Here is a 22,176-nt window from a genome sequence, read left to right as displayed (position 1 = left end):
TATATGATTTTTGTGAATTAAATGGACAATATTGCTACTGTACAACGTTTTGTTGCACATTCCCGTTGATGATTGTGAAATCTAAGCGTTTTACTGAAAAGTACCCAAGTTCTAAAGGTTACTAGCAGACTTAAAGATTTCTAGGAAAATGAAATACCAGTAATTCAATATGCCCAAATTCAGAGAACTCATACTAAAAAAATAATTATTTTATTTGGCTAATGTAACAATGTTTTTCTCTTCCTTTTGCGAAGTCTATTTTTCCGCGTGCTGACGTCTATCGACAAACTCAAAGTAATCATAGGATTCTTAAAAATCACGATCTAGATTTTCGATCGTTTATATCACATTTTAATAAGTATAAAACAGGTTTTGATATCATGTATTTTTTATTGAATAAAAACCTTTATATACAATTTTATCAGTTAAAGCATTTGTGACAGAACTTTAGGACCGACTAAGTACTTCTAGTCACGTCTTTAAAGTTATATTAAGTTTGTACGGATACGGAACCCTCGGTGGGCGAGTCCGACTCGCACTTGGCCAGTTTTTAGGGTTCCGTAGTCAACTAGGAACCCTTATATTTTCGCCATGTCTGTCTGTCCGTCCGTCCGTCCGTCCGTCCGTTCGTCCGTCCGTTCGTCCGTCCGTCCGTTCGTCCGTCCGTCCGTCCGCGGATAATCTCAGTAACCGTTAGCACTAGAAAGCTGAAATTTGGTACCAATTATGTATATTAATCACGCCAACAAAGTGCAAAAATAAAAAATGGAAAAAAATGTTTTATTAGGGTACCCCCCTACATGTAAAGTGGGGGCTGATATTTTTTTTTTTCATTCCAACCCCAACATGTGACATATTGTTGGATAGGTATTTAAAAATGAATAAAGGTTTACTAAGATCGTTTTTTGATAATATTAACATTTTCGGAAACAATCGCTCCTAAAGAAAAAAAAAGTGCGTCCCCCCTCTCTAACTTTTGAAGCATATGTTTAAAAAATATGAAAAAAAATCACAAAAGTAGAACTTCATAAAGACTTTCCAGGAAAATTGTTTTGAACTTGATAGGTTTAGTAGTTTTTGAGCGACGCTCAGTGAGCGTGGCCCGACACGCTCTTGGCCGGTTTTTTAAGGATAAAAATAAAAAAAATATTTTGTGAAATTATCCTAGATATCAATCTCAAATAATCAACGTGTAAAATGTTAAGAAGAATAATCATATAAGGTCAGTAAAGTTAAATTGTGACATTTACACGTACTGGTTTTTTAATTTCTTCTCGTAAAATTAATTTACCTATCCATACTACAAAAAGGTGACTTGGGCAGTAAAATGGTGACTTTTAGGGAAACGAAACGTGACTTGCGAGTCCAGAGCCCTGGCAACACTGATTGCTTTGACATTCGCGAGAGTGCACGCTTGTTCAGTTTAATTACGGGTTGAAATTTATTTCAAATAAAATGCCGAAGAAATTGAAAGTTGTAGTGAAGTCTTTGTACTCGCACGAGATTCGAAAGGATGTGAGCCTCGAGAATCTGAAGTCTCTCAAGCTAGAGGATGCCTGGCCATTTATTAGAGAAGAAATTGAAACAGAAATCGGTAGCAGCCAATTAGTTTGTATTCCGCACATCACGGAAGCAGACCTCTACAAATGTACCTCTCTATTCGTTCCTAACGGAAAGAAACTAACGGTAAAATGTTCACGCCTCTGGGAGAATTGAGCAAGAATCTTAATAAGGCAAAATCTAATAGCGATTATGTGAAATGGCTGGAACAGGGCAATTTTCAAGAGGAGGGCTTCAAATTTCCGCATGAAAGCGTGAAGGTAAACTGTAGATGTAATATTTAAGTATGATGAAACCATTGTAGCTTAAGTACCTTTGACCTTGACCTGTCCCTTGCATAGATTCAGTGTTGCCCTGGAAACCTTTTTATTAGAGACTACGCATTTTCTTTGAAACTTTTATAGACATTTGGGTATACAATGGTAAAAAAATGTGCTGGGGTAATTCCATGACAGAGAGCAAAAAAAATTAATTTTTTGAGGTCAGAATTTTTAAATCTGGTTATGGGGTAATGTTCTTTGGCTCTAGACCTTACTTGAAGAACCGATTTTTTTTTAACTGAGTTTAACTAAGTATGCCAATTTTTTTAAAATTTAAAATGCGTGCTTTTTAAGATACGTGCGTAAACTGACCTAATTAAGATTCACATTATATTCAAAAGATTTTTCTAATTATAAAAAGTAGCTGACATTTTAAGAAAAATACTAAAATAACATAATATTCAAAACAATCCAAAAAATAATTAAAAACTAAATATCTTTTTTGGGGGAAATAATATAACCTTCCCTCATATCCCTAAAAATCAAGGAATCCTGTTTTTTTTTACTTCTGTAACTTTTACTTCATATTTAGATCATTAACTATAAAAAAATATGTTTCATTCGGACGTAACAAAAGTTACTGATTTCTTGAAACGCAAGTTACCAATGTTTTGCATGTTTATTTTCATAATTGAAAAATTTTAAGATTCCTTTTTGCTACATAGTCATACTAGTTATGAAAAAAAAGCTGCACTTTTGGATGGAAGCAAGCCGCTTTGCATGGTGATAGTAGACATCATAGTAAACGATTTTTTCCGAGGATATCGAAATTTCATCCCTTAGGAAGCCGAGCGTAGCGAGGTGTTTTATGAAAATTAAAAAAGTTCTATCTTTTTATTGTGTAGTCCGATTTTGACAAAACGTATCTCAAATGAAAGGTATTAATTTGTGTAACTAAAAAAAAAATACAAAGAAAAAAATTTTGAAAGAAAAGTAAGAAAAAAAATAAAAAAAGTAAATTTACGTCTCGCACTGAATAACTTCAAATAATGACAGACAAAATGTACAATGTCGATATACGAGTTTTTTTTAATCGAAGACAGATAAATTTGTAGTTGAAAACTGAAGACCGCATTGAAATCGCATTAGCATTTTTTAAGATACAAGTTGCCAAAGTTGGGAAAGATCGCTTTATATGGCCACTTTGAAATTCCTTTGCCAGAAAGTCAGAAATAATATGTTTTTGTGACACAGAAAAATACATAGTAATAGTACACATCAAAATAAAATTAAAAATTCCGAGGATATTATAATTTCATCCCTTAGAACGACGAGCGTAGCGAGGTCGGTTACGAAAACCGAAAAAAAAATCTCATTTTTTGTACGTCGTCCGATTTTGACAAAACATGTTTCATTTGAAAGGTATTGCTTTATGTAACTTTAAAAAAAATATTGAAAAAAATTAGGAGAAAAATGTAAGATTTTTAAAAAAAAAACCTTAATTTTCGTATCACACTGAATAACCGCAAAAAACGGTAGATACGGTGTATAATTTCGATATATGATTTTTTTAAATTAAAGACAAATAAATGCATGATTATAAACTAAAAACCGAATCGAAATCGAATCAGTAGTTTTTAAGATGCAAGTTGTCAAAGTTGGCTTAGTTTGTTTATATGGTCGCTTATAAATTCCTTAGCCAGAAAGTCAGAAACATTATATTTTTCTTACAGTTAAAAGTATGAATAGGTAATAGACATCATAATAAACAATTTTTTACGAGGATACAGCCGCGTAGCGTCTATGATTGCCGCCCGGGGCCAATCACCAATTTTGCCGATATGCCGCCCCTCTTATGATCAACATATCTAGATTATTTGGTCATTATAAGTGCGAGTTGTGCTATCGTTGTAAGGGCTCCGTACACCACAAGAAGGGGCTTCGTTTTTTGAAGGCACTTAAATCATTTTTGAGAATAATTTAGGTAGATTTCAAGAGATTTGGTAACTCCTTTCAGCGGCAGAGAGTGAAATTTGAGTTTTCTTTCTTTTAAGTCCGACTTACGCTTGACTGTAGATTTATAATAGGCTTTCCTGTGTAATCCATAGATTGAAGGCTTTCTCGTGTATTTTTTCTGTGAATTTTTTACCTATTTTCTTTAATTACTTAAAAATTACTTAACTTATAATTATTTGAGAAAATATTTTTGAAATACTTATAAAAAGCTTTTTCATTTGATATGTAACACAATAGAGTTTAAAAAACTTTAATTTTTAATTTTCATTTTTACCAACCAAAAGTGACCCCTACAATTAAATTTTCTTAATTTAAATTGCTTGTCCGTCCTTGGGTCACACGACATATGTGTGCCAAATTTCAAGTTAATCGGTTCAGTAGTTTTGGAGAAAATTGGCTGTGACAGACGGACAGATAGACGCACGAGTGATCCTATAGGGATCCGTTTTTCCTTTTGAGGTAATCCAAACCAATAGCTTTTGTCTTTTGTTCCTACTAAAGAAGACGATCAACCAAATCTTGGTACTAAAAAAACGGCAAATTTAAAAATAGACGGCTCAGCGGCTAGTTGATTTCTTGAAACGCGTGCCTTCCTAAATCTTGGCGTTGGCGGAATCATCGACGAACCATATTCTAAAACTTCAAAAAAATATTGAAAATATAGGGGCGAAGGTTAAATTCTCATAGAAAATTTAAATTTCGCGCCTTTTTAGGGTTCCTTACCAAAAAGGTACAAATAAAAGGCCCTTATATGGTGCGACTCTGTCCGTCTGTCTGTCTGTCTGTCACACTATTTAATATCTCGAGAACTACTTATGCTATCGCTTTGAAATATGCAATACTTATGAACATCATTAATCTCTACAAATTGAAAGTATATTTTTTTAAATGTATTAATATTAATTACAGAAAATGGCCAAATTAAAAGGGAGGAAAACTATAAATTTCAAATTTACTCGAGCAAGTGCGTTAGAAAAAACTCAAACTATATTTATCAAAACTATTTTTTTCATAATTTTTTGTTGTGAAAAAAAATGTTTTTGAAAAAAAATGAACTTTTTTTACTTTATAAAAAATCCTTCCAGATTTACATTTTCAATTTGAACACTCTTGCGGGTGTTTATTTATTGTACCTGTATTTTTTACAGAATAAAAATGAAAGTTTTTGCTTTCAAAGAGAGGAAAAATGGTTAAAATCGGTTCACACACTAAACAATTTATCCCATAAAAATCATCCTCCATACTAGCTCGCACACATTAGTTTACTTAATTTGCCGAAAGATATCGCTGTACGTTGAACGCTCATTTCCTACATCGCATTTGGATGGTGATAAGCAATAATGTGTCAACCCACAAAAACTAAAAAAATGAGATTTTAATGCCATGTTATAGCTGGATTTTTAAACTTCTATTTGCAAAAATGACCTTTTCATTTTGAAAATTTTTACTATCCCAAAAGTAAAAAAATAGGTTAACACAAATCCTATATCGTGTGTTGCCTGTTTTGCATTAATGTGTCAAGAACCTTAACTTATTATAGTGATTGGCAGAAGACATATTTAAATTACAATAATGTGTTATGAGGGTTGACTCAACGATTTTTTTACACTTGACTCATTCTTGCAAAACGCAAAATATGACATAGTTACCCACTATGAGACTTGAATGATTATTGCAAAATGATATTTTATTCGTTGTTTTATGCTACGACCCGTGTTATAAAACATAAGTCATTATTGTTAAATTATATTCGGGTCATAAATTGTTCGTTTTTGGTGTAAGTACCATGACACTATATTGTAAAATATAACTGTTCATATTAATTTATGTTTGAATAAGTTATTACTTAGTCCATTAGTATATTTTTGCACATGAATGGTAAATTCAGTACGAAATTGAACATTTTAAGTCATGAATATACATATTCGTTATTATAATTTGCAAACATTTTTTACAAGTACGTGTTTATATAAAAATCTAATATAAGCTACTATTTTTTTATAATTACTAATTACATTAAGACGTGTTAATGTATGCATAAAAATATTGTTTGATTTTTGAATACTTACTGAATGGTAGTTTATTATTTTGTTAAAGATATTTTATGTTTTGTTCTTGTACAAGTCATGAGTTATTCATAATTTAAATGACTTAGTCTATTTCTTAGCGTAAAAAAATATTTTGTTGTATATTTTAGATAAGTAGTTTGTTTTTTTTTTTAAAGATGATTATTTGCTTTTTGTAACGATTTTTTCTTGAAAAAGCACAGATAATTTAAATATGTGTCTAGAAATGATCATTACTCTAATAGTTAATTTATAGTATTTTATTCAACAGGCGTTTAAAGGAGGTCAAGAAATATGAGTGGCGTACTTTCCACGAGTATTTTGGAGTCAGTTAAACACCATTGCATACAATACTTTTACAACGACCATGCACTTAGTTTTTAATAGTTTTTTTAAATAATTCTCGCGAAATTCACACTGTTTCCTGTATTGCAAAGGTTTGCACTGTCAGCTCAGCTGCCCAAAGCCTTCCCGCGCACGCACGCAGTATCGATAATGCAATGCGTTGCCATGATTACAGAACCAAACAATGCGTTTTCAGTTTTTTCGATACGCACAATCCTGTAAATGACGAATAACAGTTCGGGAGTAGAAAAATCATTAAAAGGTTTGATTAATAAATAATGTATTGATTCCTACATGACGACCGGTCTGGCGCAGTCGGTAGTGACCCTGCCTGCTACGCCGCGGTCCCGGGTTCGAATCCCGGTAAGGGCATTTATTTGTGTGATGAGCACAGATATTTGTTCCTGAGTCATGGATGTTTTCTATGTATATAAGTATTTATATATTATATATATCGTTGCCTAAGTACCCACAACACAAGCCTTCTTGAGCTTACCGTGGGTCTCAGTCAATCTGTGTAAGAATGTCCTATAATATTTATTATTATTTTATTATTTATACCTAATAACATAAGTGACCATGACTGATATGTTACTTAACACTTATAAAGTTAAAAATATGCATAGGTAGAGTATTTTACAATAACAATTTATGTGCTTTAACATGTTTATTTAAGACTCATAGATATTTTTAAACAATTAGCAAAAGTGGGTTAAGTATCATAACACAGTCTTGAAAAAGTTTGACGTCGTCGAACAATTCGCAATAAAAGAAAAGGGCATTATTTCGTCAAATTGAAGTTTGTTTTGAAATTAAGCTACAATAATCACTACTACTGAACGTATTATAGCTGAAAAACACAACAATCTATATAAAAAACAATTTTTTTTAAGAGAAACACAAAAAAATGAGAAAAAATCTTTAGACGCCATTTTCTCAAAATGGTTGGCGTGTGGGTTGACACATTATTGCTTATCACCATCCATTTATCCTGATATAATGAGGTCGCTTCAGGAGCGTCCTTACATGTCGTAAACTATTGAAGTCGAGTTGTGATTTTCTTTGGACGTTGTCTAACAATAAAATTGTATATATTCAAATATTACTTATGTGGGAATTGAGTCTTGAGGGATTTAGTCAAGTTTGTAGAGTTATATGAATAACATTTGATGATTCAACTATTGAAAGTTTGTACGGAACCCGCGGTGGGCGAGTCCGATTCGCACTTGGCCGGTTTTTTAACCGACTTCAAAAAAGGAGGAGGTTCTCAATTCGACTGAATGTTTTTTTTTTATATTTTTTTTTGTATGTATGTTACTCGATATCTCCGAGAATCGTGGACCGATTTTCAAAATTTTTTTTTATCGAACCGGTATAACCCCGAGATGGTCCCATTGGCACCAAGTCAGGGTCTGATGATGGGATCCTGGAGAAATCGAGGGAACTCTTCAAATGTTATAGGCACATGTAATGTTTTTAGTCTATTTTTCAAAGGTACACCAGTATTTACGTCTGATGGTAATATTTTTATGTGGCTGAGCTGATGATGGAAGGTCAACTCCTCAATGGTTAGGAGTTAAAGGATAATTCTTTCACTACTGTACATGTATTCGGACTAATACATATAATATCACTAGGAACCACTAAAAATCAACTGAGCTGATGATGGAAGGTCAACTCCTCAATGGTTAGGAGTTAAAGGATAATTCTTTCACTACTGTACATGTATTCGGACTGATACATATAATATCACTAGGAACCACTAAAAATCAACAAATAAATAAACTTTTTAACAAAAAATAAAACCGCCTTCAAAAATAAGCGTGTTACAAAACACGGAGAAACTAAAAAGCCAAAAATAATAAACCTTTCAATTCAGATTTCTTATCGTATTGCAATAAGCTAAACATCCAAATTATAAACAAATCAATTATTTTTGGAGTCGGTACCAGCCTGTGTATGGTTGGGTGGGGCAAACAGGCAATAGCAAGGCGACGAACAGGTCTGGTACCGACTACAAAAATAATTGATTTGTTTATAATTTGGATGTTTAGCTTATTGCAATACGATAAGAAATCTGAATTGAAAGGTTTATTATTTTTGGCTTTTTAGTTTCTCCGTGTTTTGTAACGCGCTTATTTTTGAAGGCGGTTTTATTTTTTGTTAAAAAGTTTATTTAGTGCTAAAATTTGGTTGACCGTCTAATATTACTCGGTGGCCTTAGCACAAAGCTAAAGTATATTATTGTTTACTTACGCACATAACATAAGAGAAATATTTCAAACTTGGAACAAAACTATTCAACATTCAATTCAAATTCAAAAATACTTAAAATAGACACTTACCCAATTTGACAATAAGTGAATTGAATATCAATCCACAAATCAAATGTAATATTTTCCTATTATAATTATTAAACTTAGCACTAATTGCAGTTTTTAAAATCGAAACTTCGGAACAAAATGACGAATTTTGTTTGCTCAACTCAAGTATTCATCTGTCGTAAGTACAAAAATGTAAAACTCCATTCATTACAAAGTAAGGCTTAACAGTATGACGATAAGGTGTTTTATCGTGTAATATAGCTGCCATAGTTTTTCGAACATTCGCCTATAGTTCGTGGAAGCTCGGCGGCTGCTCGGCAGCGTGCGGCCGCTCGCGCCCCCGCCCCGCGTCCCTCGCAGCCGTGGTGCATTCGGCGCCAGCACAAAACAGAGAATTGGCGCGTTTCTCAGCGCGATTTGAAAAATGTTGGTCTCATAATTAACAATTTTATTTATTAGGTTCCGTAACAAAAAGGTACAAAGGAACACTTATGGTGCGACTCTGTCTCTATGTATGTTATAATTTTTAATTGCCGATTTTGCCGCCCCCTGTCATGTGCCGCCCGGGGCCATGGCCCCCCCGGCCCCCCCCTCGCTACGCCACTGCGAGGATATAAAAAATTCATCCCTTGGAAAGCCGAGTGTAGCGATGTCTGTTACGAAAAACAAAAAAAAGGCAGTTTTTTTTTATTGGATCGTCTTTCTAAGGGTTTCTAAGGAATGAAATTTTTATATCCTTGTAAAAAAATGTTTATAATGATGTCTATTACCTATGCATACTTTTAACTGTAAGAAAAATATAATGTTTCTGACTTTCTGGCTAAGGAATTTATAAGCGACCATAATTATAAACAAACTAAGCCAACTTTGACAACTTGCATCTTAAAAAGTACTGATTCGATTTCGATTCGGTTTTTAGTTTATAATCATGCATTTATTTGTCTTTAATTTAAAAAAATCATATATCGAAATTATACACCGTGTCTACCGTTTTTTGCGGTTATTCAGTGTGATACGAAAATTAAGGTATTTTTTTTTTAAATCTTACATTTTTTTCCAATTTTTTTCAATATTTTTTTTTTAAGTTACATTAAAGCAATACCTTTCAAATGAAATATGTTTTGTCAAAATCGGACGACGTACAAAAAAATGAGATTTTTTTTTCGGTTTTCGTAACCGACCTCACTACGCTCGTCGTTCTAAGGGATGAAATTATAATATCCTCGGAATTTTTAATTTTATTTTGATGTGTACTGTTACTATGTATTTTTCTGTGTCAGAAAAACATATTATTTCTGACTTTCTGGCAAAGGAATTTCAAAGTGGCCATATAAAGCGATCTTTCCCAACTTTGGCAACTTGTATCTTAAAAAATGCTAATCTGATTTCGATGCGGTCTTCAGTTTTCAACTAAAAATTTATCTGTCTTCGATAAAAAAAAAACTCGTATATCGACATTGTACATTTTGTCTGTCATTCTTTGAAGTTATTCAGTGCGAGACGTAAATTTACTTTTTTTAATTTATTCTTACTTTTCTTTCAAATTTTTTTTCTTTGTATTTTTTTTAATTACACAAATCAATACCTTTCATTTGAGATAAGTTTTATCAAAATCGGACGATACAATAAAAAGATAGAATTTTTTTCATTTTCATAAAACACCTCGCTACGCTCGGCTTCCTAAGGGATGAAATTTCGATATCCTCGGAAGAAATCGTTTACTATGATGTCTACTATCACCATGCAAAGCGGCTTGCTTCCATCCAAAAGTGCAGCTTTTGGCCAAAAATTCTCCATAACAAGTATGACTAACATAAACATACCTGTACTCTTGACTGACACGATTTAAGTTACAAGAAAATTCGTAAAGCAATATGGAAATAAAAAAATCGTACTTAAATGATGCTTTAAAAACCCATGTCCAATTTCTGTAACGAAAGTTACCACCTCATTTTAGTGTACTGAGGCCAGAAAATGTTTATGTTTCAAATAATTTCCACTTTAGTTTAATGAGATTTAACTGAATTAAATGGTGCACCAGCAAAAAAAGATATTTTAAGTATGAATCAAGCCACAAATAACCTTTGTTTGACAACTTTGCGTTCTAAATGTAACGCAAGTTATCATGGAATTACCCGCTGGCATTTAAATCTCAACTTTGTATATTTTACTTATTTGTCTGAGACCTAGGGTTAACACATTCAATTATGATTGTTTTGTTATTTTTATTAGTTATTCACAACCATGTTTATTCATATCACAGACCAACCCCTATAGACATCCATTACAAGACGACTCGAGGTCGCCAGCCTTCCTAGTATTTGCACTGATATAAGCGCGGGCGCTCGCCGTGCCCGATCAGTAGCGACCAAGTAACAGACCCGAAAGCAGCGCGTGTTTCTCGCAGTAAAAAAATTGAAAAAGGGTATTTTGATGTCTTAAAGATGTCCACCTGTAGTGTGAAATGGTGTGGAAAGGTAACAAGAAGCTCAAATTTAAAAACAGACGTCATTACATTCCACATAAAAGCCATATTTATAATTTATTCAGAGCCGGCATAGGTCAACTTACATTGGCCACTAACGCGTCAGTAGAGGGACAGTCCCTTTCATCTGGCGCGACTGCCCGCCGTCCTTGAAACGGCCAATCACAGCGCGCTTAACACATTCCCCGCCCGCTCCTCGCACCCCTGGCACTGGTGACTCGTATCGCGAACAAAATATACAAGAATGCTACTCTATAGGAGGTTCTCTGTGATTCATATGAACCTGACATGATTATGTTTTGCAATTTAAATTATTATAAGCACAAAAGACAAACTTTTGTTAACTTTATGTATAATATATAAAGTACCATGTTATTTTATTGACATATTAATAATGATTTGAAGAGGAAGTATAGGTGTTAACACAAACTTATTGTTGTTCTGAGTGCCATTGCCATATATATGTATAATCACTTCCATTAAATCATAATTCTAAAGTTTGCAAATTGTAGGCATCTCTAGGTAGAGAAAGATGCCTATTTTTTATCTACTAAAAAACCATCAATGACACTTCACATTTTATATTAATTTAAGCTAAGCCTGAACATTGTATTTGCCTTTTAAGGTTTCTAAGGTTTTATATGTACCTGGGACATTCAGCAAAATACATTTCAAAATAGTTTCAGCCATTTCTGACTCATTCATCATTTGCAGATCACACTGCAAGATGAAACCATCAAGAACAAAGTGCGAGTGATCATGGTCAACTTTGCTCGCTCCAGTGTCCCTAAGGACAAGCACCTTGAGAACAACATCTATCTTGACATGAATAACAAAGGTAACAAACACTACAAATATTACTAACATGTGAATTTACGATATTATATAAAAAAATTTGTTAATGTCACAACTGCCAAGATTCCACAATTACACAATGTTCCAAATTATGTTTCCATATGATAAGCATCAAGACGTGACTCATTGCTGTAAAGGTTAGCGTAAGGGCCCTACACATGTTTAAATAATGTGGTCTGCCAAGGTAAATATCAATAATTGGCTTTATTCCAAAATATAAACGTGAAACCAATTAAAATGGGATTGAAGTTAAAATAGGGCTGCTTTATCTTGACATTCACATTAAATAAACAAATACCTACAGCAGCCAGAGTTGGATAGACAGTGGCCAAATAGTATCATTTATCTTATATTAGCATTACTGACTGCCATAATAAATCTTAAACACAATCTATTATACTAGAAATACTGATAATGAAGTGATTAACATAATTGTTCTGTTGATCATGATATCATTAAATCCTTTGAATATTATAAATACTACATTATTAATTAAAATGTCATGCTTATTTAGTCCATTGTAAAAATCGATTGGTTTATTTTTGTCCTCTATTTTTTTAATATTTCATTATTAAAGGTTCACTGGTAGAGAATGCCTTATGGAATTAAGTTCACCTATTGTACATTGTATTTCTTTGTTCAATAAAGATTAAATAAATAAATAAATATTTAGTTTAGTCGTCAAATAAAAAAAATTCGGTACTCGCAGATCTGAAGGGCAAGAAGTCTGTGTACATGATCACGAGCGTGCTGATGGCGAAGACGATCGAGTTCCGCGTGACCCGCCAGACCTCCTCGCGCATCTTCCACCTCGGCAACTGTTCGCCGCTGGTCTTCGGCCTCGAGGAGTTCCTCATCAACGATGATGGGAAGCTCGTCAAGAAGGTATGCTCATGATTTTGTGACGATTGGTGTCTTGTCGGGTTTGTCGCCCGTCTCTCCGCATCGGCAATCGGTCGCCGCTGGTCTTTGAGTTTGAGGTTGTTCTTAATCGCGGACGATGGCAAGCTTGTCAAGAAAGTATGTTCATGATTGTCTGTGTGATGCTCGGTGTCGTTTGGGCTCACTACGAAGAACCTGACGTCTACGAATGTATCTTCTTCTGCCTAGCGTTATCCCGACACGGCTCATGAGATCCAGGTAGTCGCTTTGGCAACTAATCCCAGGATTTAACGTAATCAGTAGTTTATACCAAAGTGACTGTACTATTTGACCTTGCAACCCGGAAGCTAAACTATTGTTTTCTCACGGTGTTTTCCTTCGCCGAAAAGCGGCTGGCAAATACGAGTAACAAGTGTAAGTATTCAAACGATTTTCGTTTCAACCTGACAGACAGAAAGAAACAAAATTTGTTATAATTTTTTTTACACGTCTCACCATAATCATCACATCATCATTCATCATGAACTGTTTAGTAAAACTTACCATGAACAAAATTTAGGTAGCTGTACAAACTTTATTGTCGACTCATATTATTAGTTTGATTGGACTTTGAGCAGATATTATGTACCTAGGTAGTAGGTACATACTTACATTTATTAGATTGACCTTGGCGTTATCTATGCAAGGTCGATCACGGCTAAATCTTACAGCGGAATAGAAATAACACGTCTCGTAAGATTCCTGCAAAACCACAATATTACAATATTACAAGCATAACTGCAAACTAACTACCTCTAGACGCTTCACACATTTTGTAGAATTATGTTTGTCCTTGGCTTGACTTCCTATTGTGTCGCGCTGTCGGCTTGTCGCTGTCAGACTTGTCGATTTAGTTGAATTCGTAGTCATTCGAGTCCCTTTATTGTAAATAAAATAACTAACTAGCTACCGCGCATCTAATAGGTATGCGACATGCGTGTACAGTCAACTAATTGGAACTCTAGGCCACTCTACAACCATGTCATGATGTCAAAATGACAAGCAGTAAGAAATTTCTTACAATCTGATTTATAACGTCACTATGACATAGTTCCACAGTGGCCTAGGGTTCCAATTGGTTGACTGTACCTACCTATATCTAATTTTGTAAGGAAATTTGGGATTCAGATTTTGGGTAATGTGCACCGGCAGTAACATACTTACGACTCTTAAGTACTTACAGGGGCGGCTCACTCCGCGATCCTATCGCCTCGCCGCGCTACAAGTACATGCCGGCGGCCGCGAGTTCGCGGCCTATTTAGTGGCGACGACACGACCTTGGCGCGGCGCAATAGAATTCAATGTCGGCTGTACGCGTGCGGTCCGTTTGTTAATGTAGGCAAGAATTTAGAATGGCGGCTTTTTGTGAACTTCAAAGGAGTGAGCCTTCTGTACTTGTACTATTATATATTCTGTGGTACTTATCAGAACAGTTTTAAGTACTAGGTAATATCCAATTAGATGAAATTTAATATTGTCTTCGGTTACCGCGATAGCTATGAAATAAAACTGGCGAAACGGATTAGATCGCGTATAATGAATTTAAAATTCATCCCGACGTTTCGAACACTTTACAGCGTTCGTGGTCACCCGTTGACCACGAACGCTGTAAAGTGTTCGGAACGTCGGGATGAATCTTAAATTCATTATACGCGACTTAATCCGTTTCCCTAGTTTTATTTAGATGAAATTTGTTAAATATTAATTATTATCTATCAGATGGCACAAAGCCCGCACAAATCTTCTAGAACAACTTCTAGAGCTTTTAACAGCAGTTCTTAAAAAGTTTGTACATAGCCACGTCAGCAGATTTTAATTGATCCTATTTTGTTACCAACATTTAGTAATATAAGTCGACTTTCGTAAGATATATACAGGATAATTGTTATAATTAAGAAAATATAGATACTAGCGAACCTTAATGACGCAATAAAACTTACAAAAAATCTCAATTGTTCAAAAAAAAACTTGGTAACAAAATAGGAATAAAAAAAAACAAATATTACTTTTTCCTTAATGTTTGTACAAACCTTTTGAGAACTGCTGTTAAACCAGTGTTTTAGTTAAAACATTTTATTTACGTATTTCCAAATGCGTTAGCAGTTTTAAATTATAAGTAAATAAAGACTGAAACAAAAATCTTCCACCAGCCAGCTGCGCAGGAGCGCAAACACTCGCAATTAAATGCTAATTACATCGCGCCGTGAACAGCGAGCCGCGCTAACTAGAATCGTCATTGTTGTACGGGCAACAAAGTCAACAAATCAATAATCAGTACGACAACTACAACACTGTATTTCAATACAAACATACGTGAGACGCATGATACTTCGTCAGAAAGAAATAAATGATATTTGAAAGATACAATACAATACTATATATTTTAATAATAATAAAGATACAATACAATATATTTTATATAAATTGTCACTACCAGTGAGTTCCTGTAATTGGCTTCCCGTATCTACTATGTTTTATATACTTATGTCATAGCTGTTGGATCTCCAAATAAATAAATATAAATATAAATACGACACTGCTTGCGCGGCCTTCTATTATATAAAGCCCGTTTAAAAGCAATTATGCCAGATTTCCTTTGGATTTATATATACGATATTTTTATTTATCCGTCGGAAATTCCCAGTATTACTTTATACCTTAGCCTTAGTAACACCACGTACGCGAATCAGCTTAAGAGGGCTTTCATGTGAAAAATAGTGAAATCGCAACCGAGCGCTTAATCATACCGTGTGTGGTATCATATTAAAGAGCTTTCCGAGTAGTTTACAAATATATAACATATTATAGGACTTTTTCTACTTGGTCTAACAAAATATGAGAAAATGTCCAGAAGTGGCAATAATTGTGACGGGGAAGGCTCGTTTTCAAAAATTGCCAAAAATATATAATAGAAATTTATAATTACTAAGGCATAAGAGCAATTTTAGTAAACGTTGCAGATTAATTTTTTACCAAAAATAACTCCGATGTGATGTAGATTTTTAAAGAAATTGTCACATCATTTTAGGTTATTTCTGAAAAAATTGAATTCGTCTTAGCCTTGTTTACTCTTTTTAAAAACCTTATAATAAAAATGTAGTCTGAGAAGTTTGTAGTACAGTAGGCCTAGCACATGATGGCCGCGGGAGTATGTCGCCGCGAGATAGATGCCACGTCTTCTTCTAACTGTATTAATGAGATGAGGACGGGTAGTCTATCTCGCGGCGACATACTCCCGCGGCCATCATGTGCTAGGCCTACAGGATATACGTATTATAAATTTACCAGTTTCAGTATTCCAAATTGTCCAAATTTTACAAATAAGATCGACTAATCCAGCATTATACGCGGGTTTTCCTAAACGAGCATCAGAGAAAAATTTATAATTAATTTAATGAGTTAGTTTTCTAAAATCCAGTCTGATAAGTATCAAGATAATAAGATGCTCTAATTGAAACTTAAATTAAATATATCTATTAGATAACGGAAAGTGTAGTATTTCACCGACTAAAACGATCAATTTTACATTATTTTGACGTTTTTCTCGAAAGCACCCTTAACACGTTTGTTGTGCCTGGAATAACACATCGTAACTGAGTGCTTGAAATTTTAAATTAAGATATAACAAGCATGTTTACATCGCAATACAGAAATGCGGAATTCCAATTTTCGTAACACCCTGTTCACATACCAAAACGCATATAATATAAAATAGGGTCACATATTTTGTATAAACCAGCGACTGCATCGGACATTTCTGGAACTCACGTGAGACCCGAGACACAAAGATCACGAGACATACGTAGGTAGTTCACAAGTGCAATGTCTTGACTCACGAGCAAGTGACGAAACTATAATAAAACAAACGAATTCATTGTGAAACGGGCGCCCTACTTTTTCACGCTGGGAATCTCGGAAAGCTGCACAAATAAGAAGTGGCTTAAATGTTTATAAAGGAACATCTACCTACTTACTTTTAAAATCTTTACGTGTATTAGGTATGTGAATTGTGTCGCTTAACTTCAAACCTGGATATAAAAAATATAATATGATCTGAAAGATAATCAACCTTATAGCAGAATGGATTTACTCAGTTTTGAAGTTAAGCGACACAATTATCTTGTACTAAGTATTACCTATACACCTATTCTGTGGCATTATTGTTATGTCAATACCAATAGGTACTATCAGCTGCAAAAGTGCATGGAGATATTATGAATGAATTCATTGATAAATTCGCCATGCACTTTTGCAGTACCATAGGATACATGCACGAGTACATTGCAGTACCATAGGATAGGTATTTAACTTCCAATTACAACCTGTCAATGGACCTATTCGTACTCAGTATTGTATTTTATTCTATTCAGAATATGAGAATAATATTCAGTCGGTTGATACGATTGCATGAGAATCACCTCTGTATGGAAAGCTACGCGATGCCAATTGAGAATTGGCAACTCCGCTGTCACGCGTTTTACTGTCTCAACAATATTGGAAACTTGGTCGTATTTCACAGTATCCATTTTAGAATCATTCCATCATCACTAGATTTCCATAACGATTTCACAACGTCTGAGTCAGAAAGTAACAGTATCTCGCCGGAAGTATCGGTTTAGTGAGAATATTGTTAGATAATGACCTCGCACACTGGCGTTAAAAAACCGGCCAAGTGCGAGTCGGACTCGCGCACCGAGGGTTCTGTACAAACCTGCAAGGTTTACAAAGTTTCAATTTAATACCTCTACGCGTTTATGAGGAAATGGGTAGTAAGGTTAAAATTATTAAAAAAAAATATATTATGTGATGTAACTAAAAATTTATGGTTTTCGTAATTTTTCCTTTATCTATGCTATAAGACGTTGCTTCGTACCAAATTTCAAGATTCTGAGTTCACGGGAAGTACCCTGTAGGTTTTGATTCCCTTGCAAGTGTCGAAAATTTGCGGCATAAACGGCTGTATCTTTTGATTGCGTTGGCTTAGAAGTTTGATTTTTTCACAGCTTCAAGGGACAGTAGACCTGAGTAATTGATATAAATTTCAGCTTCATACCTCCACGCGTTCCTGAGAAAAAGGGTCTTGACAGACGGACGGACGGACGGACAGACGGACAACAAAGTGATCCTATAAGGGTTCCGTTTTTTCCTTTTGAGGTACGGAACCCTAAAAAATGTTTAACGTGACGCCTTTCCTGAAGTATCCATTGATATTGTTTAGTACACACTGCACACGTGTAATATACTGTAGGTAATGTAGGTATTATATCGCTCTATATTAGGGCGCGGGGAGCGATAAGAGATAACCGTGAATACCCGTTTTAGTAGGTTGGTTGGTAATGCATTTTATATCAACTTAATCATAATCTTTATTGTTTGTGAGAAATGGGTTAGTGCGTTTTCACATTATCCGATCCGATATCGGATGTAGGACCGATATCCCATACATTACAGGCGCCATTTTGGATTCTTTCCTTAGAAATCCTTCCGACATCCGATATCGGATTGGATAATGTGAAACCGGACTTACATTGCCAGTAATACTATTGTAACAATTTTCATGTAATCACCAAAACTCTACCTTTACAGGTGTACAAACAAAACATTCCTTACACGTCTTAGTCTAACTAGGAATTATATCATGCATTAATCAAGCAGTTCATCAATATTATCTCTTCCTTAACAAGTGGTTTTAAACTAAAACTATGACTGGACGCTATTGAGTGAATGTTTAATCCTACTCAGCAGTTCAATATCATCAGTCTAATATAAATATTCATATCACGGGAGTTCAAATATTATTACTTAATGCAGACCATAACCCTCCGTAATACATTCAAAGTTCCTTTATTAATAAGCAATTTTTAAACATCATTATAATTTACACCTATTCAAGTATACCAATTATTAGATTAGGTACTTATTACCTATTATCTTTGTCTCGTAAACCATTATTATTAATATATCAGATGCTTTGCTCCGATAACTTTATGGTGGTATAATATTATAGCAAAATAGCAATTCCATACGCTATTGTTTTAATGTGGCCTTGCTTAGCTCGCTAAGGCCGCAGTTAGTCATGGCTGTTATCACGTATGCGATGACAACCATGCTGGAGACGCAAACCTAGTAATTTTCTAACAAAACCTATTTACCTCGTCACCGGCTTAGTTTTAGATAGGTAATAAATAAATAAATAATATGACAAATATTAAAAGCATCATGAATTCGTTATATTAGGTACCTATACGCTACGATTAGATTACGATGTATGCTTTGATAATAAGGGGTTTTACATGGCTTATTTGACATATTCGTAATTTCCATCCGCATATAATAAAGTGACCTGGTAGTCTGTAGACATCGCAATTTATAACTTGTAGGTGTGCACAAGTTTGCGTTTATTTTAATGTGACACAAGTTTACTATAGTTCCTAAAACCATGCTCAATTCAGTGGTCGTGGTCTCGCCATCATAATTTGATTATGGCTTATGGAAGCTATGCATGTGCACCCAAGAATAGTTAACATATGCAGTTCTTTACCTCTCTTGTAATAATGGCCTAATGACCTTGGTTTAAAATAACATTACAGCGACTAGAAATTCCTTAATATAGGTAGGTACATATCACGATTAGGTACCTAGCTATGTAAATTGCTTTGAAGTACTTTAATACTGCTTGGCAATGTTCCTAAAACGGAGTGTAGGAATGTAAGGTAACTAGATATTTCTTTACATAGCTAATGGGGTATAATTCAATACTTTTTTAACTATTTCCGTGCGTCAAGGCTATTAAGTTTTCTCCGTCCATTTCTCTCATTAGTGGGTAAAATAATAACCAAATCAAAGTGTAGGTATCCTGCGTCTAAACTGAACGTAAGAAGGAAAATACACGTACTGAAAAAAGGCAACTTTTCAATCATGATTCTACCTGTGTGTGTGATTGATAACACTTCTTCTATGTTATCAATCAAATAGGTACTTACCCTTTTCGACAATGTGATTCGTCACATTAAACTCATAGCGATTAGATTACGCATGTACTCGCATTATTTGCGCAAAAGGAATCGCTTTGTTTATTATAATATCTAAATAGAACAATGATTGGTCTCCATATCATATTGATCTAACTACCTAAGTGATAAGTTAATAACATTGCGAATTACGTTTTTCTTGATACTTTTTCATAGGGCTTGGTGTTCATCGAACGTATGAAACCAAATAAATCAATAGCAAAGTAGAGATACCTGCTTTAATGCCAATGTTATGTTATTCGTTATATCACCTGCCGAATAATATTGTTGTAACGTGACGTGATTGAGATCAGCTAGGTGACTGCAAAGAGGTGTGTCTGGTCCAAGTCGCACGATTGGCGCGATGCCACTCGCATGACTCTCATGACATGACGTCCGGCCGGCCTGATTGGAAATGTAGATGGTTCAACGATCTAGCTAGTTACATTGAACTCGGTTGGATTTTTGTGACTAAATAAATCTATGGCTTAGTTTGTCGACAGTTACTAGCCAACTTCTGTTTTGAAAAGATTAATGCCGCGAGTCGTGCCCGCAGGAATAAGTACAACTGAATCAGGGAAAATATTTTTATTGTATGTTTTACCTACTCGTTCGTGTGTTTTCTGTAGTCACCGAGACATTTTTTTTATACTACCACCGGCGACATGTTTTCAGTAGCTACTGTACCTATTTGAAAATATCTCTCTGATTTCACAAATCAGCTATAAAAGGAAAACGTAGGCAAGTAGGTACCTACGATTTCACTTTCGTTTTTATCGTTATATCGACAGCGCAATAACTATAATAAGCTAAATTATTACTGAAGCAACATTATCAACCTTGACTACGAAAATGAAAGAAAATAACACATTTCCCTCTCTCAAACTCTCGTAAAAAACTGACGTCAAACCCCATAGGGTGAAAAGTTTCTATAAATATAAGTAATCAAGTATGTATTTAAGATGTACCATCTTTTTTCAGGTACCAGTGACCATCAAGTCCAAAGCTCTGCGCTGGAAGAAGGTGGATTCCTCGGACCATCTGTACCTCGTGGGCAAGGACGAAGCCTGCAGTGCTTAGGTGTTGCACCGTTTAGTAGAAATGCTTCGAGCGAAATCGATGAGCTCGCCATGAAATATACTTGCCGCCACATGAGATTGCGGATGTAGCATGTTAAGGTAAAATACCGTTTATACGAAAAAAAATTATTTTTTTTATAGGCGCGATGTACCGCCTTATTTGATTTTTAATTTCCATACATACTGTAGGAAAAGATGTATTATGCTAACAAGGGAAGCCCTAAAATCTCTAAGACAGCTGCGTGTCGGTAAATATAATTCCCCCTAGGGTTTCTCCTTTGTATGGATGGGTATTAATAGATACTTTCAGTTTTAGGTGTTATCACTTGGCCAAGCCATGACCTATTTTGTGACAATGAATCACTTTAGAGTAAAATTAGGTTTTATCTCAGATGTTTGTAGATAATGATCTTTATGAAGCTGTATGCGCAACCTTCGCGTGTACAAATTATAAAAAAAAAACATTTTATGTGTAATTTGACATTCCAAAATATGACCACAAGTTTCACAACTTATACCACTGATGTAAATCAAGACATTAAGTATTATTTACCTACATAGATTTCTCAATTTTGATCCGAATAAATGCTTTATTAAACTGGCGTTTTCAGTGCGGGATCGCCGAAAAATCGCCAGCGCGACAAAGTGAATGGAATTAGTAAATTAGTATATTCCTAGGCAATTTAATTAATTAGTATGTAAAGCATAACCCAGTACTTAAAAACTTAGTTACGTTCAGTATTCGTTTGTGATGTGATGCTACTTATACCAATAGATAATTTTAATGCTGCCAAACCCTCTACAAATCTGCAAAATTGCATGTGGTATCTAAATATAGTCATGAATCAAAATATCGTGTTTGCACTTATTTGACGTGGCCAGTCTCCAGCTAAGCGATTTTATAGAACTATAATTTGATAGTGTTTTTACCACCTGCATTGTGATAATGTTTTAGTTATTATTATCTGGAATTCTGGATACATTGGTATTCAATGGTAAATTTGATTTATGGATAGCCTATTCATTCTGAACTGGATGAATAAACAAAATATTATTGCGGTATTATAATGTTTTTTACCCTGTGACTATTTATTGTGATGTCAATGTAATTTAATTCTGTAGTATAATTTATTTTAGTGTTTTAATATTATGAGTATTATGACCATCTACACAATTATCAAGTTATTATATTATATTAAATGTTTCATCACATGTATCTTTAAGTACCTAATAAATGTTTTAATAAACAATGTGT

The 22,176-nt window shown here is 34.3% G+C and overlaps 1 protein-coding gene across 1 annotated transcript; it reads left to right on the top strand.

Moving 5' to 3' along the window:
• Positions 1-1,409: 1,409 nt before the first annotated feature.
• Positions 1,410-21,068, top strand: LOC125229336. The gene is made up of 4 exons (XM_048134153.1): positions 1,410-1,820; positions 11,771-11,894; positions 12,621-12,796; positions 20,824-21,068. Exons 1-4 carry the CDS (start codon positions 1,692-1,694, stop codon positions 20,920-20,922), a joined length of 528 nt encoding a protein of 175 aa, XP_047990110.1. The 5' UTR covers positions 1,410-1,691; the 3' UTR covers positions 20,923-21,068.
• Positions 21,069-22,176: the final 1,108 nt, after the last annotated feature.

This window comes from Leguminivora glycinivorella, chromosome 1 (assembly GCF_023078275.1).
Source record: "Leguminivora glycinivorella isolate SPB_JAAS2020 chromosome 1, LegGlyc_1.1, whole genome shotgun sequence".
Classification (NCBI taxonomy): domain Eukaryota; kingdom Metazoa; phylum Arthropoda; class Insecta; order Lepidoptera; family Tortricidae; genus Leguminivora; species Leguminivora glycinivorella.
Note: the sequence above shows the minus strand (reverse complement) of the source record. Positions and strands in the feature narration are given on the sequence as shown.